Source organism: Colias eurytheme, chromosome 28, assembly GCF_061535395.1.
Source record: "Colias eurytheme isolate Ceu_HAF_F1 chromosome 28, ilColEury1 Martin Lab GWU primary, whole genome shotgun sequence".
NCBI classification, from domain to species: domain Eukaryota; kingdom Metazoa; phylum Arthropoda; class Insecta; order Lepidoptera; family Pieridae; genus Colias; species Colias eurytheme.
The window spans coordinates 4,859,787-4,872,899 of record NC_143007.1 but is presented as its reverse complement, the minus strand read 5'-3'; the positions used below and the strand labels follow the sequence as shown (position 1 = coordinate 4,872,899).

At 32.8% G+C, this 13,113-nt stretch overlaps 1 protein-coding gene across 1 annotated transcript in view; it reads left to right on the top strand.

Annotated features, from left to right (window-relative positions):
* Positions 1 to 13,113, top strand: part of LOC149896623 (uncharacterized) — a 32,861-nt gene that overhangs the window by 2,474 nt on the left and 17,274 nt on the right. Inside the window, exon 3 of the mRNA XM_090117550.1 lies at positions 59 to 2,367. Within this exon, the coding sequence (XP_089973676.1) occupies positions 59 to 2,367 (2,309 nt within the window). The remainder of the gene's footprint in view (positions 1 to 58; positions 2,368 to 13,113) is intronic.

Genomic DNA, 13,113 nt, shown 5'->3' with positions numbered 1-13,113 from the left:
AGTTTAAATATTGTTATTATTGCGCGGAAAATTAAAATATTTAACTATTAACTTCCAGTGTTGGTGCCAAAGGTAACTCAACATGCGACCTCAGCAATATAAACGAGAAGCAAATAAAAGAAGACAAACCACTCCTTCGCAATCCAGACTACGATGTTTACGTTAGAAGAATACAATGCGAGCAATCTCCACCCACACCAATAGACCAAGATTTCCTTGAAAATGGACCGTTACATCGACCTATGCTTAGACCAGACGAAGATTCAAAGCGACCTCTAGCTGATGAGTATGAAGATTCGCGACCAGACAGACGACCGAGTTACAACGACCGACCAGACAGTTTCGACAATCAAAGCCCAGATGACAGACCACCAAGCTATGGACCACATGCGCCAGAAAACATTCCTTATAATGAAAAACCTGGTCGACCAGGTTATGATTCTCATAGACGACCGCGTCCAAACTTCAGACCAGACCCATACGGAGGACCGAGTGAAGAAACACACGATGCGTATGGACCTAAACCTGAATATATACCAGAAAAGCCACAATATCAATACATAATACGACCAAATAGGAAGCCAAAGCCTGATAGTTCTTTTAACAATGGTTACAATCAGGTCAGTTCAAGACCAGAATACGATAGACCCTCATATAACTATAATAGTCAATACGCGAGTGATAGACCCTCCTACAGTTATAATAGTCAATACGCAAGCAATTACGGAGGTCAAGATAATTCCATTCATGTAGAAATATACGATCCACCTAGATATAAGCCAGTAAAGAGACCGTATGAGCAAAGTTCTGTAAGCTATGGTCAAAGTTACGGATACAATCAGTACCAAGCCTCTTCTAATCAATATGGTTATGGACAAGAAAGTTACGTGAAGCCAGAGAGGCCGGTAAACGGTTATGGATTCAGTACAGAAAAGCCTTATCAAAGGCCAAGTTCCAGTCAATATGGTCAAAGTGGATATGAATCAGGAAATAAGTACGGTTATGGTCAAAGTCAACAATATGGACAGTCTAGCCAATACGGTGCAAATTATGGTACTAGTAGTCAAACTAGTCAAAGTGCGTATGGTCAAAATGATAATAAGTATGGTCAAAGTCAGAATCAAAACGGCTACGGACTTTCTCAAACATCAGACAGCAGACCTAGCTATAGTAGACCAAGCTACGAAAATCAGGGATACACTCAGAGTACTAATAGTCATTCTAGCAATGAAAATAGTTCTGGCTATGGTCATGGATCGCAAAACAACTATGGTTCCAATAGTTATGGCAACGATGGCCAATCGTACAGCCAATCGAATAGACCTACTTCAAGTTATGGCCAATCTAGTCACGATACAACTCATAACACAGCCTCGTATGGACAACAAAGTCAAAGCAGCTATAACAAATATGACACAAACAAGCGGCCGTACAACGAACCTGTGTACGATGACAATTCTTTATTCGGCAGCCATCTTGGATACGGCACGCATCATTTATACGATATGTATGGTTATAAAAGACCAAGTGAAGATAGACCCTATAATAATAGACCATATAAACCAAGTCAGGAAACTGCTGTTGTCGGTTACGGAGAAACTGGTTATCAAACAGACAAGCCCAACAATAATTATGGATCGAAACCTAGTGATGGTTATAATCAACAAAAGCCTAGCTATAGTGAAAGTGAAGATAGACCATATAATAATAGACCATATAAACCTAGCTATCAGGAAACTGCTGTTTCAAGTTACGGAGAAACGAATTATCAAACTGAAAAACCTAACAATAATTACGGATCGAAACCTAGCGATGGTTATAACCAACATAAACCCAGCTATAGTGAAGGTGGTTATGATTCAAAACCAAGTTATAGCGGAAGCAATTATGGCAGTAAACCTAACGATGGTTATAATAAACCTGGTTATGAAAAACCTAGTTACGGTGACAATGGTTATAACAAACCGAATAGTTACAGCGAAACGAGCTATGACACAAAACCTAGCGGTTACGGTCAAACATCAAAACCAGCATACGGAAGCAATCAAGAATCAAGCCAAAGTTACGGTGGTTATGAAGAATCGAAGCCCAGTGGTTATGGCCAATCGAAACCATCATACTCAGAAGGTTACGGATCGACTACAACTGGTTATGGTTCCACAGGTTATAGACCTAGTTATAACCAATCTATAGACCCGGATAGACCGGATGTTAGACCGGTTTATGAGTTTGAATATGAGAAGCCAGATGCGCCAAGTTATATTGCTAAACCTGATGGAAACGTCATAACTACTAGACCGGTTTCTGTTGCAGATTATGATAGACCCGGGTATGGCAGGAACCCGGAATCTGGAATTTCTTATAAGGGTAAGTTATTTTTAGAGTTTTTTTGAATAATATTTAAGATATTATATTTTTTTACAAAAAAGAAGAAAAAGGATCAAGTGATTTTTCTATTTATATTTTTTTTAAATGAAATAAATACAGCCTTAAGATTTCATCATTAAAAAATGAAACGGTATAATATTGTATACTAAATAAATAAATAAATACCCAGCTACAGGGGTTCATTTACCAAGCTGGTATAAAAAAAAGAAAACGCAAGATCTCAATATCCATTTTACAATATTTTTGTATATATATTTAATTCATTTTAAACTGAAAACTAAATCAAACGTAACTAAGTAATACTAAAATAAAGTTTTTATAACCAAACTTTTTTATTTTTATAGACACTGGCTGGTACACAAGTATTAACTGGCAGTTTAAAAAAAAATATTAAGAAAAAAAATTGGAACATTTCAAAAAATGGAATGGAACATTGTGAATTCATTTGTTTCATAAATTTTCAAGTGTAACAATTAGTTAAATTTAATGAATGTTAAAATTATTGAAATGTAAATTAATATAATATTCTATGGAATTATATACTGAATAGAATTATTTATGTGCTTTCAATTCTTCGGGTGTTTCATGTAAGTTATGACAATAATATTAAATAATTAATTCAGGTTTTTAGTTGCTATTATTATGTTGATTAGTTATTATTGTCGAGCCAATTTAATAGGCAACATTTGCCTCTGAGGGTAACCTGCTTAAAATCATCGATTAAAGTGAATTAATCGATACGGATTTGAAACATTTGTCAATCGAATTTATTGATTTATGATAATTTTTATTCACAAGTAATCAATGCATTCGATTCTAGATGTCAGATTTCGATTTTTAGAGTAACGTCTCTGGTATTTAAAAAGAAAAAAGGTTTATTGACACAAAATTGTAGTGACGTCAGTTCTTCAATTCAGAAATTGTTTATTATGTTTAAAATGGTTTATCAGTAAAATGAAATCTTAAAATTACTTGTATAGGTCATTGTTATTATAAATATGTAGTCGTAATTGAAAAAAGTCAAGCAAATGTGCAGTTCTAACAAAACGAAATATCATGTTATTCTATGTCGTCGTTACTAGGTTACGTTCTTGAATTTTGTTGAACTGTCAAATGTTGCCTATTAAAATGGCTCTACTATAATTTTTCGTTTATGCTCAATCAAACTCAATATGTAATCTATAGACATTGAGCTATGTCGTCGTAATAATACCTCAATGTTTATAGATTAATTTCCCGCGCTTTACACATTTGACATAAGTTGTTTCACATAGCCGCGTATAATTTTGAATTGTTAATCCAAATCCGTTACCGCTCAAATCCTTTGTTTTATTATAATAAAAGTAATAATTATATTATCATAACAATGGGGCAGTCTGGCTTGCCAGTTAATGACCTTAGTTGACAAGGCATCATGATCGAATGTCATATTTTTAATAAACTATCTGTGCCGCGGTTTTACTTGCTAACCAGCAATGTACAGATTTCTGTAGATAGAGATAGTGATTCTAGCACTTAGGCTATAGAGGCTCCTTAAAATTCGATATTTAGTTTTATAGCATTCAAATCCATAGGTACTAATATTATAAATGCGAAAGTAACTCTGTCTGTCTGTCTGTTACTCAATCACGCCTTAACTACTGAACCAATTTGCATGAAATTTGGTATAGAGATATTTTGATACCCGAGAAAGGACATAGGATAGGTTTTATCCCGGAAATCCTACGGGAACGGGTTTTTCTTTGAAAACGCGGGTGAAGCCGCGGGCGGAAAGCTAGTGCTTTATAAATGAGAAATTTATAGAATTGAAAAAAATCGATCACGCGGCGGGATTCGGACCCGCGTCTTTCGCCATACCAGTAGGGAGATCATCAAAATTATTTCAGTTTTCGCGTGACAGAATAACAAACATACTTCCGTACGTTCTTACAAACTATCGCGTTTATAATTTTATATATGTATTTGTATAGAGGATTTTTTTATCCCCACTGCACTCTGGATGCCTGTTTTTAAAGTTAAGGCCAAAATGATGGCGTATCGAATTTCATGTGGGGTTTTCCGTTTCAGTGGCAATGAAAATGACTTAGGAACATATCTAACTATTGACATAATTTATCGGAAAACCTTCTGAATTTCTATATCTACACTAATTTTGATAAATAGATTTTTTAATTTATGTAGCTTTAAAATTCCTGTGTATTATTTTATATGGATTATTACAATTCACAAAATATATGCTATAACATTCTTATATAGTACATTTTTATCATATTTACAATTTCGAATGTATCGAAATTATTTTATTTTTCTTGTTATTTTCTTCCTTTTCCCGCCATAACTGACATGTATAAATAAATGTTCATTTGACCACGTTAATACGTTATATGGCCATAAGCCAACAATAGACAAGGACAGATATAAGTGGCCACAATATGATATAACGTTAACAATAAGTTTCGTACACAAAAAGATTAAAGATATTAGATTGTAATCTTTTACTTGAGGCGCAAGTTGAGGAAAGGGCGATTTTTAATAAATATTTTCAAGTCTTAGTTCGAACAATAAAAAAAAAATATGTTGGTTTTTATGTTGCTAAATAAAAATTTGTTTAGATTTTAGAATTATTTTATGTTACCTAAGAGTTTTATTTTTATATTTGACTTATTTCTGAAACATTAACAAAATATTGTACCACCACGTACGTATGACCACTACGACCACCAACACGTTTCATTTTGAATCTATCATCATCACTACATAGTATAAAACAAAGTCACTTTTCCTGTCCCTATGTCCCTATGTCCCTTTGTACGCTTAAATCTTTAAAACTACGCCACGGATTTTGATGCGGTTTTTTTTTAATAGATAGAGTGATTCAAGAGGAAGGTTTATATGTATAATAACATCCATTAAATAGTGGAGAAGTACTGTTATTTTTGAGGTTTCTAATGTGATGTCGTAAAAAATTACATTTTTTCCGCTTACATTGCAAACGCAGGCTGAACCCTAGGAGTTTTATCAAAATAATGTAAAAAGTATTATACACATTGAAAAGGTCTACAGAAAAGTCCGCGATGGTATATGTCTATCTCTTATGGATAGGTAACCCACAATAACTTTTTTTTTGTCAATTACTTTTTACGACAAATAATGGCTTATTTTCGATGCGATTTTAACCAATACAGCATTAATCCTTAACCAATTAAATACCTTGAATACATTGTTCATTTAATATAGATCTATATGGCCCTTTACACCGTATGATTTAAGTGAATATTTTCGAAGATATTACAGATTTAAAAATTGCGGGACGTAGCGTTTGCGGCGGTACCTACCGGCCGTCCGCCCGGCTATCTATTTTATACCCGTGCCACAGCCCGTTCGAAGCCGGAGCGGGCCGCTATGTTTTTATATACAACGTTCAGAGTTTCTCTGTAGTGTATTTAGTATCTGCATTGCACCCGTGCGAAGCCGGGGCGGGTCGCTAGTATACTAATATTATAAAGCTGAAGATTTTGTTTGTTTGAACGTGCTAATCTCAGGAACTACTGATCCAATTTGAAAAATTCTTTCGGTGTTAGATAGCCCATTTATCGAGGAAGGCTATAGGCTATAATATATCATGACACTAAGATCAATAGGAGCGGAGTATTGCGGGTAAAACCGCGAGGCACAGCTAGTTTGAGATATAAAAAGAGCGTGTGTTCCGAGCTCATGCGTCAGAAGATCTTCTTTGGCAAGATTCAAAGATGTATTTTTACGTGATGGTATTGTCATGACGTGACCATGAAATTTTACTCTCAATGCGTCTTAAGAAGTTTTACTTCAAATGCCTATTAAAATAAGTTAAATTTTTAACATTGAATACTGAAGTACTTACTATATGTATTCGCTTTTAAACTACTATATGTACCACAAAGCATCTCAGCAATTTATGTATAGGCTCAGGGCAAATTGCTTAGACCTTCCATTATGCAAAATGCTAAAAAAACATAAGTGGGATTCAGTTTCATGGTGTGATTTTACATTTTTTGCTCGGTTCTTTAGTTTAAACATAGCATATTTAGTTAAAATATTTGAGGCGAAAGAATGTGTGTTTGGCAAAGAGCAAAAAGTGTTGGACCTATAATACTGAAAGAGCAATCAATGTAGAAGTGTTCGAAAGTTATTTATATATGTTTATTTATTTGTGTTTCTCTCATGTCGGATTCGCACAATTTTTATCCTGTTATGATTTTAATATATTGTGACGATTAGAGAAAGATTTCATCTTTAAACTAACGACCGATGTAATAAAAAAGGGGGTATAATTTTAACAAATATGGCACTCTCATATATTATAATACTTATGCTCCGCGCTCCTGTTGGTCTTAGCGTTATATACACAGGTTATATAGCCTTATAGCCTTCCTCGATAAATGGGCTATCTAACACCGAAATAATTTTTCAAATCGGACCAGTAGTTCCTGGGATTATAGCGTTCAAACAAACAAACTCTGCAGCTTTATAATATTAGTATAGATTTTTACAAGTAGAACTGGAAAAATAAGTATGGCACTTCCTTCAGAATAAAAAAAATATTACGTTAACCGTTAATACGTGTTTTTTTAGTCTATAAATTGTAGAAGAAGGTCCATTGGGTAATATGTAATGCAAAAGTATACATATAAATAATATTCTTATATATAAAAATGAATCGCAAAATGTGTTGGTAAGCGCATAACTCGAGAACGGCTGAACCGATTTCGATAATTCTTTTTTTATTATATTCCTTGAAGTACGAGGATGGTTCTTACGTAGAGAAAACGTAAACATGTACCACGGGCGAAGCCGGGGCGGACTGCTAGTTTTAAAATATTTTTGTTAATTCCTTACATCTTCATTGGGTCTTGGTCTGGTAGGACACAGAAGGCTGATTACCTACTTGTCCCTAAAGAAAATCGATCAGTGAAACAGATGTATAATGCATCTGCCCTTTACCCCACTAGGGGACATGGGACTTCACTTTTTTTATTGGGCGGGCGGTTTCAAGTTCCAGACAATTTTCCTTGCTTACATTATTTTTAATATTTAATATTCAAATACTCTATCTTCTAATAAAGTAAAATAAAACGTGTTCCTGTCAATTAATATTCGTATAACACATACAGTGGTCGGATACATGAGGTTTTTGCATCGTCAAAATTTTTAGAGACAATAGCATGGCGCGCGCGTTATCTCCTGTAATCAGGTATGAGTTGGATTGGTGTGGATATGCCTGTTAAATTTTGAAGTATTTATTATGAATATTACGATAAAAAGGGAATATAAGACACCAATAGATGTAGAGATTGATAGTTAAATCGATAATTTATACATATAAATTTATAAAGAATAGAAAAAATTCGATCACGAGGCGGGACTCGAACCCGCATCCTTTCGCGCCATTCCGGGGCAGATGCCTGACCAACTCCGCCACTCGTGACCCGCCAGAGCGATCGAATTTATTATCTTCTATTCTTTCAGTTCTAATTATTTAGTTCTTTTCGATATAATAAATGCGTATGAGTAATTTCTGTTTACAGTTTTAGAAAAGAAAAAGATTCGCTATATTATCGCAATATAAATATATGAAGGCTCTAAAAATTCTGATTAAACTAGTTAATTGAAATTTTGAGCTTTAGTTATATATTTGCACGGTTAATTTTGAAGAACTGCACCAATTTTAATGTTAATATCATAGATTAATAGCTAAATTTTATTTATAAATGTTAAACGAAGCAAGGAGACTGTTCATAAGAACTACCTTAAACTGCGTTAATTACACATACGTTTTCACCAACAAAAATATAATAAAAAGGCATATCCACACAAATCCAACGCGTATAATGCACCGGCATATAAGCCTATGCGATACAACGAATCTGTTCAGTCGCTCTTATGTATTGTAACATTTGACCTACATAACATTATTATTATAAAAATACTTCTTTTAACGAAATAAACAAAGTCGCAAAATGCACGGGAAAGAATAATATAGATATGCGAAAAATGTACACAAAAATAAGTTAAAATTAAGTGTTTTAAAGGAAATAAGTGCTTGAAGTGTTAGTGTAGTAACATGTCAAATTTGTGCAATAAAAATGAATGTATGCGTGGTGTTTTTTGTCTGTCTGTTCGCTACTGTGATTGGATCTCGCGTTATACTTGTGGAGAATGCACCAAGTATGTGTTTTTTTATTATATTGTTGTGTAGAAGAGATCAAGATAGCTTAGGATACTTATGTATAAGACTCTTGTTTATTTTGGATTTTTTTCTAATGAATATATTTTTTTAATTGTAACTAATAGTTTTTAACAGAGAAAATCTAATGTATCTCATGCCTAAGTATCTTTACGAATTTTTAAGATTAGTATTTTAGAAACTACCTTATTAAATTTGATGGAGCAGTTTTATAGGTTATTGGAAGCGTTTGATAATATTTGATGATTGTAATAAAGTTTGGCACTATCATAGAGAAACTACAAAAGTACCCAATGTTTTACATTCAAAGATATCTCAGTTAAGTCTCAGTCTTCTCTCTAAGCCGTTTAAGCCCTCCGAAGACATTTTTGCGTATAACATTAATAATAAACAGTAAATGAAAACCTGGATATGTAAAAAATTGGTCAGATTTTACTTTTAAAAGTAATTTGACCCGTCAAATTATACTAACAACAAGTAGAGCAAAAAGCGGCGAATTCTGATAACATATCAATCAAGCTTTGACACCTTGCTGATTTCTAATTAAAGTTGTTGAAAATAAAAAATAAATGATTAATGAAGTAGCCGTAAATATAGCAATCAGTAGTACATTTTTTATCATAATAAGTATCCACACTAATATCACACTAAGCCTGTAAGTTTTGAACTTACACAGGCTTTTGTTTCCCCAAATATATAAACTGTATTATTTTAATACTTTTTCAATAAAGTTTTTTATTTTCATCACTATGTAAGTACGTGGAATTAACTTGAAATAATGTAAATTAAATGAATGAACTTTTATAAGTCGTACATAAGTCGTAGTACATAGTTTTCAATCTTAAAAAAAAAGACATATTATGCAAAACCAAAAATGAATTTGAATAATTGAACGTAGAGACTAGAGATGCCTTAATATTAAATATTTAGTTACGTTATTTATTAGCCGACTTTTCTATCATTTTTGCTAAAAACTTCTTGAAACCCCGCTTTTATTACTTATACGCGGACGTGTCAAGAATCCCTCGATAAATGGATATATCAATCCTAAAATAATTATTCGTCAATTTGAACTAACTTCCTGGCCCTAAACAATAAAACAGACTCGTCAAACTCTTTTTATAAAAATAAGTTAATACCTCACCTTTTGATATCCACCTCTATGGAAAATGCATTCTAAAAACAAAAATGATCAAATCTATACTAATATTATAAAGATGAAGAGTTTGTTTGTTTCTTTGAACGCGCTAATCTCGCGAACCACTAGTCCGATTTGAAAAATTCTTTCGGTGTTAGATAGCCCATTTATCGAGGAAGGTACTATAGGCTATCATCACGTTTAGACCAACAGGAGCGGAGCACTGCGGGTAAAACCGCGGGGACAGCTAGTGTGTAATAAAAATGTAACAAATTTTAATACGCATATAATATAATATGTAACGGTTGATTTTTCCACTTCTAAAAGTTTAACTCAAATTGTAAATATTTATAGTATCATCAAAACAAGTAATATAATATTTATTCTTAACATAACCTATGTCGACCCTTTTTAAAAGTCCTTAAATCTAAAATTATAAGATTATTTTTATAAGACTCTACTATGTATGATTGTTAAATTAAACTACAACTTTGTATTGAAAACGCTAAAGTTCTAGTATAGAATAGATCAAATTAAGATGTTTAAATTACTATCCTTACACTCATAACGGCTGATCTTAGATGATATTTGACATAGAGATAAATTGTGGTCTGAATTAGCACATCTGTTTTTATCTAGATAATCATTCTGTTGAAGTTTTGGGTTGAAGCCCCATTTTATAAAATAAATAAATCTTTTATTTTTCACACCATTATAAATTAAGCGTTTTTCAGGAGCCTGTGTTTACACTTTACACTATATTACACTTTTACAATAGTGTACACGCAGCTAGTATTTAATTTGATTATTTTCCTGTTTACGATTGAAATAAAAAAATTTTTTGAAGTGAAACTTCTTTATCGGGGGTGGACAAACGTATATAATATAATATGTGCGTCATTAATTTCTGACTGTTTCGAGATTTGGTGCAAAATAAAACAGTGTGTAAATAAAATTAAACAATTGAGTAAAAGTATAATTTCATAGATAACACGTTGAGAAGTTCCCTGTATAAATATATATACATATCTTGTATAAATATATACATACATAATATTATGCCTATAGATCTTTACTCAATTGTTTTATTTTATTGATTTTTTACAAATTTTATTTACACACTATTTTATTTTGCACCAAATTTCGAAACAGTAAGAAATTAATGACGCACATATTATATTATATACGTTTTAATATAGAATATTTTTTATTTTACAACCTTTACAACTTGATCATTAGGAATTTATTACCTCTATTGTTCGAACAAAAATAAGTTACCGACTTTAAGAACGTGCCGACAATGTAAGTACACAATTGTTTCTTAGAAAACATTTTAGGAGTATACGATAATAAATCTATGACTCACGTAAACACGTGTTTGCTTGATTGGTGTCAGGTGTTCAATTATAATTTTATGAATTCAAAATTTATAAGAATAAACCTCAAACTCTCTGTCCAATCAAAATCCGCCTAAGTCGAAATCCTTTATAAGCTGAAAACGGCAGTGGCCGGCGTAAATATTCAAATAGGTAGCGAGGAGCGAAGCGACTAATATTATAAAGATGAAGAGTTTGTTTGTTTCTTTGAACGCGCTAATCTCGCGAACCACTAGTCCGATTTGAAAAATTCTTTCGGTGTTAGATAGCCCATTTATCGAGGAAGGTACTATAGGCTATCATCACGTTTAGACCAACAGGAGCGGAGCACTGCGGGTAAAACCGCGGGGACAGCTAGTGTGTAATAAAAATGTAACAAATTTTAATACGCATATAATATAATATGTAACGGTTGATTTTTCCACTTCTAAAAGTTTAACTCAAATTGTAAATATTTATAGTATCATCAAAACAAGTAATATAATATTTATTCTTAACATAACCTATGTCGACCCTTTTTAAAAGTCCTTAAATCTAAAATTATAAGATTATTTTTATAAGACTCTACTATGTATGATTGTTAAATTAAACTACAACTTTGTATTGAAAACGCTAAAGTTCTAGTATAGAATAGATCAAATTAAGATGTTTAAATTACTATCCTTACACTCATAACGGCTGATCTTAGATGATATTTGACATAGAGATAAATTGTGGTCTGAATTAGCACATCTGTTTTTATCTAGATAATCATTCTGTTGAAGTTTTGGGTTGAAGCCCCATTTTATAAAATAAATAAATCTTTTATTTTTCACACCATTATAAATTAAGCGTTTTTCAGGAGCCTGTGTTTACACTTTACACTATATTACACTTTTACAATAGTGTACACGCAGCTAGTATTTAATTTGATTATTTTCCTGTTTACGATTGAAATAAAAAAATTTTTTGAAGTGAAACTTCTTTATCGGGGGTGGACAAACGTATATAATATAATATGTGCGTCATTAATTTCTGACTGTTTCGAGATTTGGTGCAAAATAAAACAGTGTGTAAATAAAATTAAACAATTGAGTAAAAGTATAATTTCATAGATAACACGTTGAGAAGTTCCCTGTATAAATATATATACATATCTTGTATAAATATATACATACATAATATTATGCCTATAGATCTTTACTCAATTGTTTTATTTTATTGATTTTTTACAAATTTTATTTACACACTATTTTATTTTGCACCAAATTTCGAAACAGTAAGAAATTAATGACGCACATATTATATTATATACGTTTTAATATAGAATATTTTTTATTTTACAACCTTTACAACTTGATCATTAGGAATTTATTACCTCTATTGTTCGAACAAAAATAAGTTACCGACTTTAAGAACGTGCCGACAATGTAAGTACACAATTGTTTCTTAGAAAACATTTTAGGAGTATACGATAATAAATCTATGACTCACGTAAACACGTGTTTGCTTGATTGGTGTCAGGTGTTCAATTATAATTTTATGAATTCAAAATTTATAAGAATAAACCTCAAACTCTCTGTCCAATCAAAATCCGCCTAAGTCGAAATCCTTTATAAGCTGAAAACGGCAGTGGCCGGCGTAAATATTCAAATAGGTAGCGAGGAGCGAAGCGACGAGCATCTTAGGTTAACTTTTGAACTACCGCACGAGCCGAGCGAGCGAAGCGAGCGAGTTGCAGCAGCGGCCGGTGTAAATATTTAAATAGGTAGCGAGGAGCGAAGCGACGAGCATCTTAGGTTAACTTTTGAACTACCGCACGCGCCAAGCGAGCGAAGCGAGCGAGTCGCGGCAGTGGCCGGCGTAAATATTCAAATAGGTAGCGAGGAGCGAAGCGACGAGCATCTTAGGTTAACTTTTGAACTACCGCACGAGCCGAGCGAGCGAAGCGAGCGAGTTGCAGCAGCAGCCGGTGTAAATATGTAAATAGGTAGCGAGGAGCGAAGCGA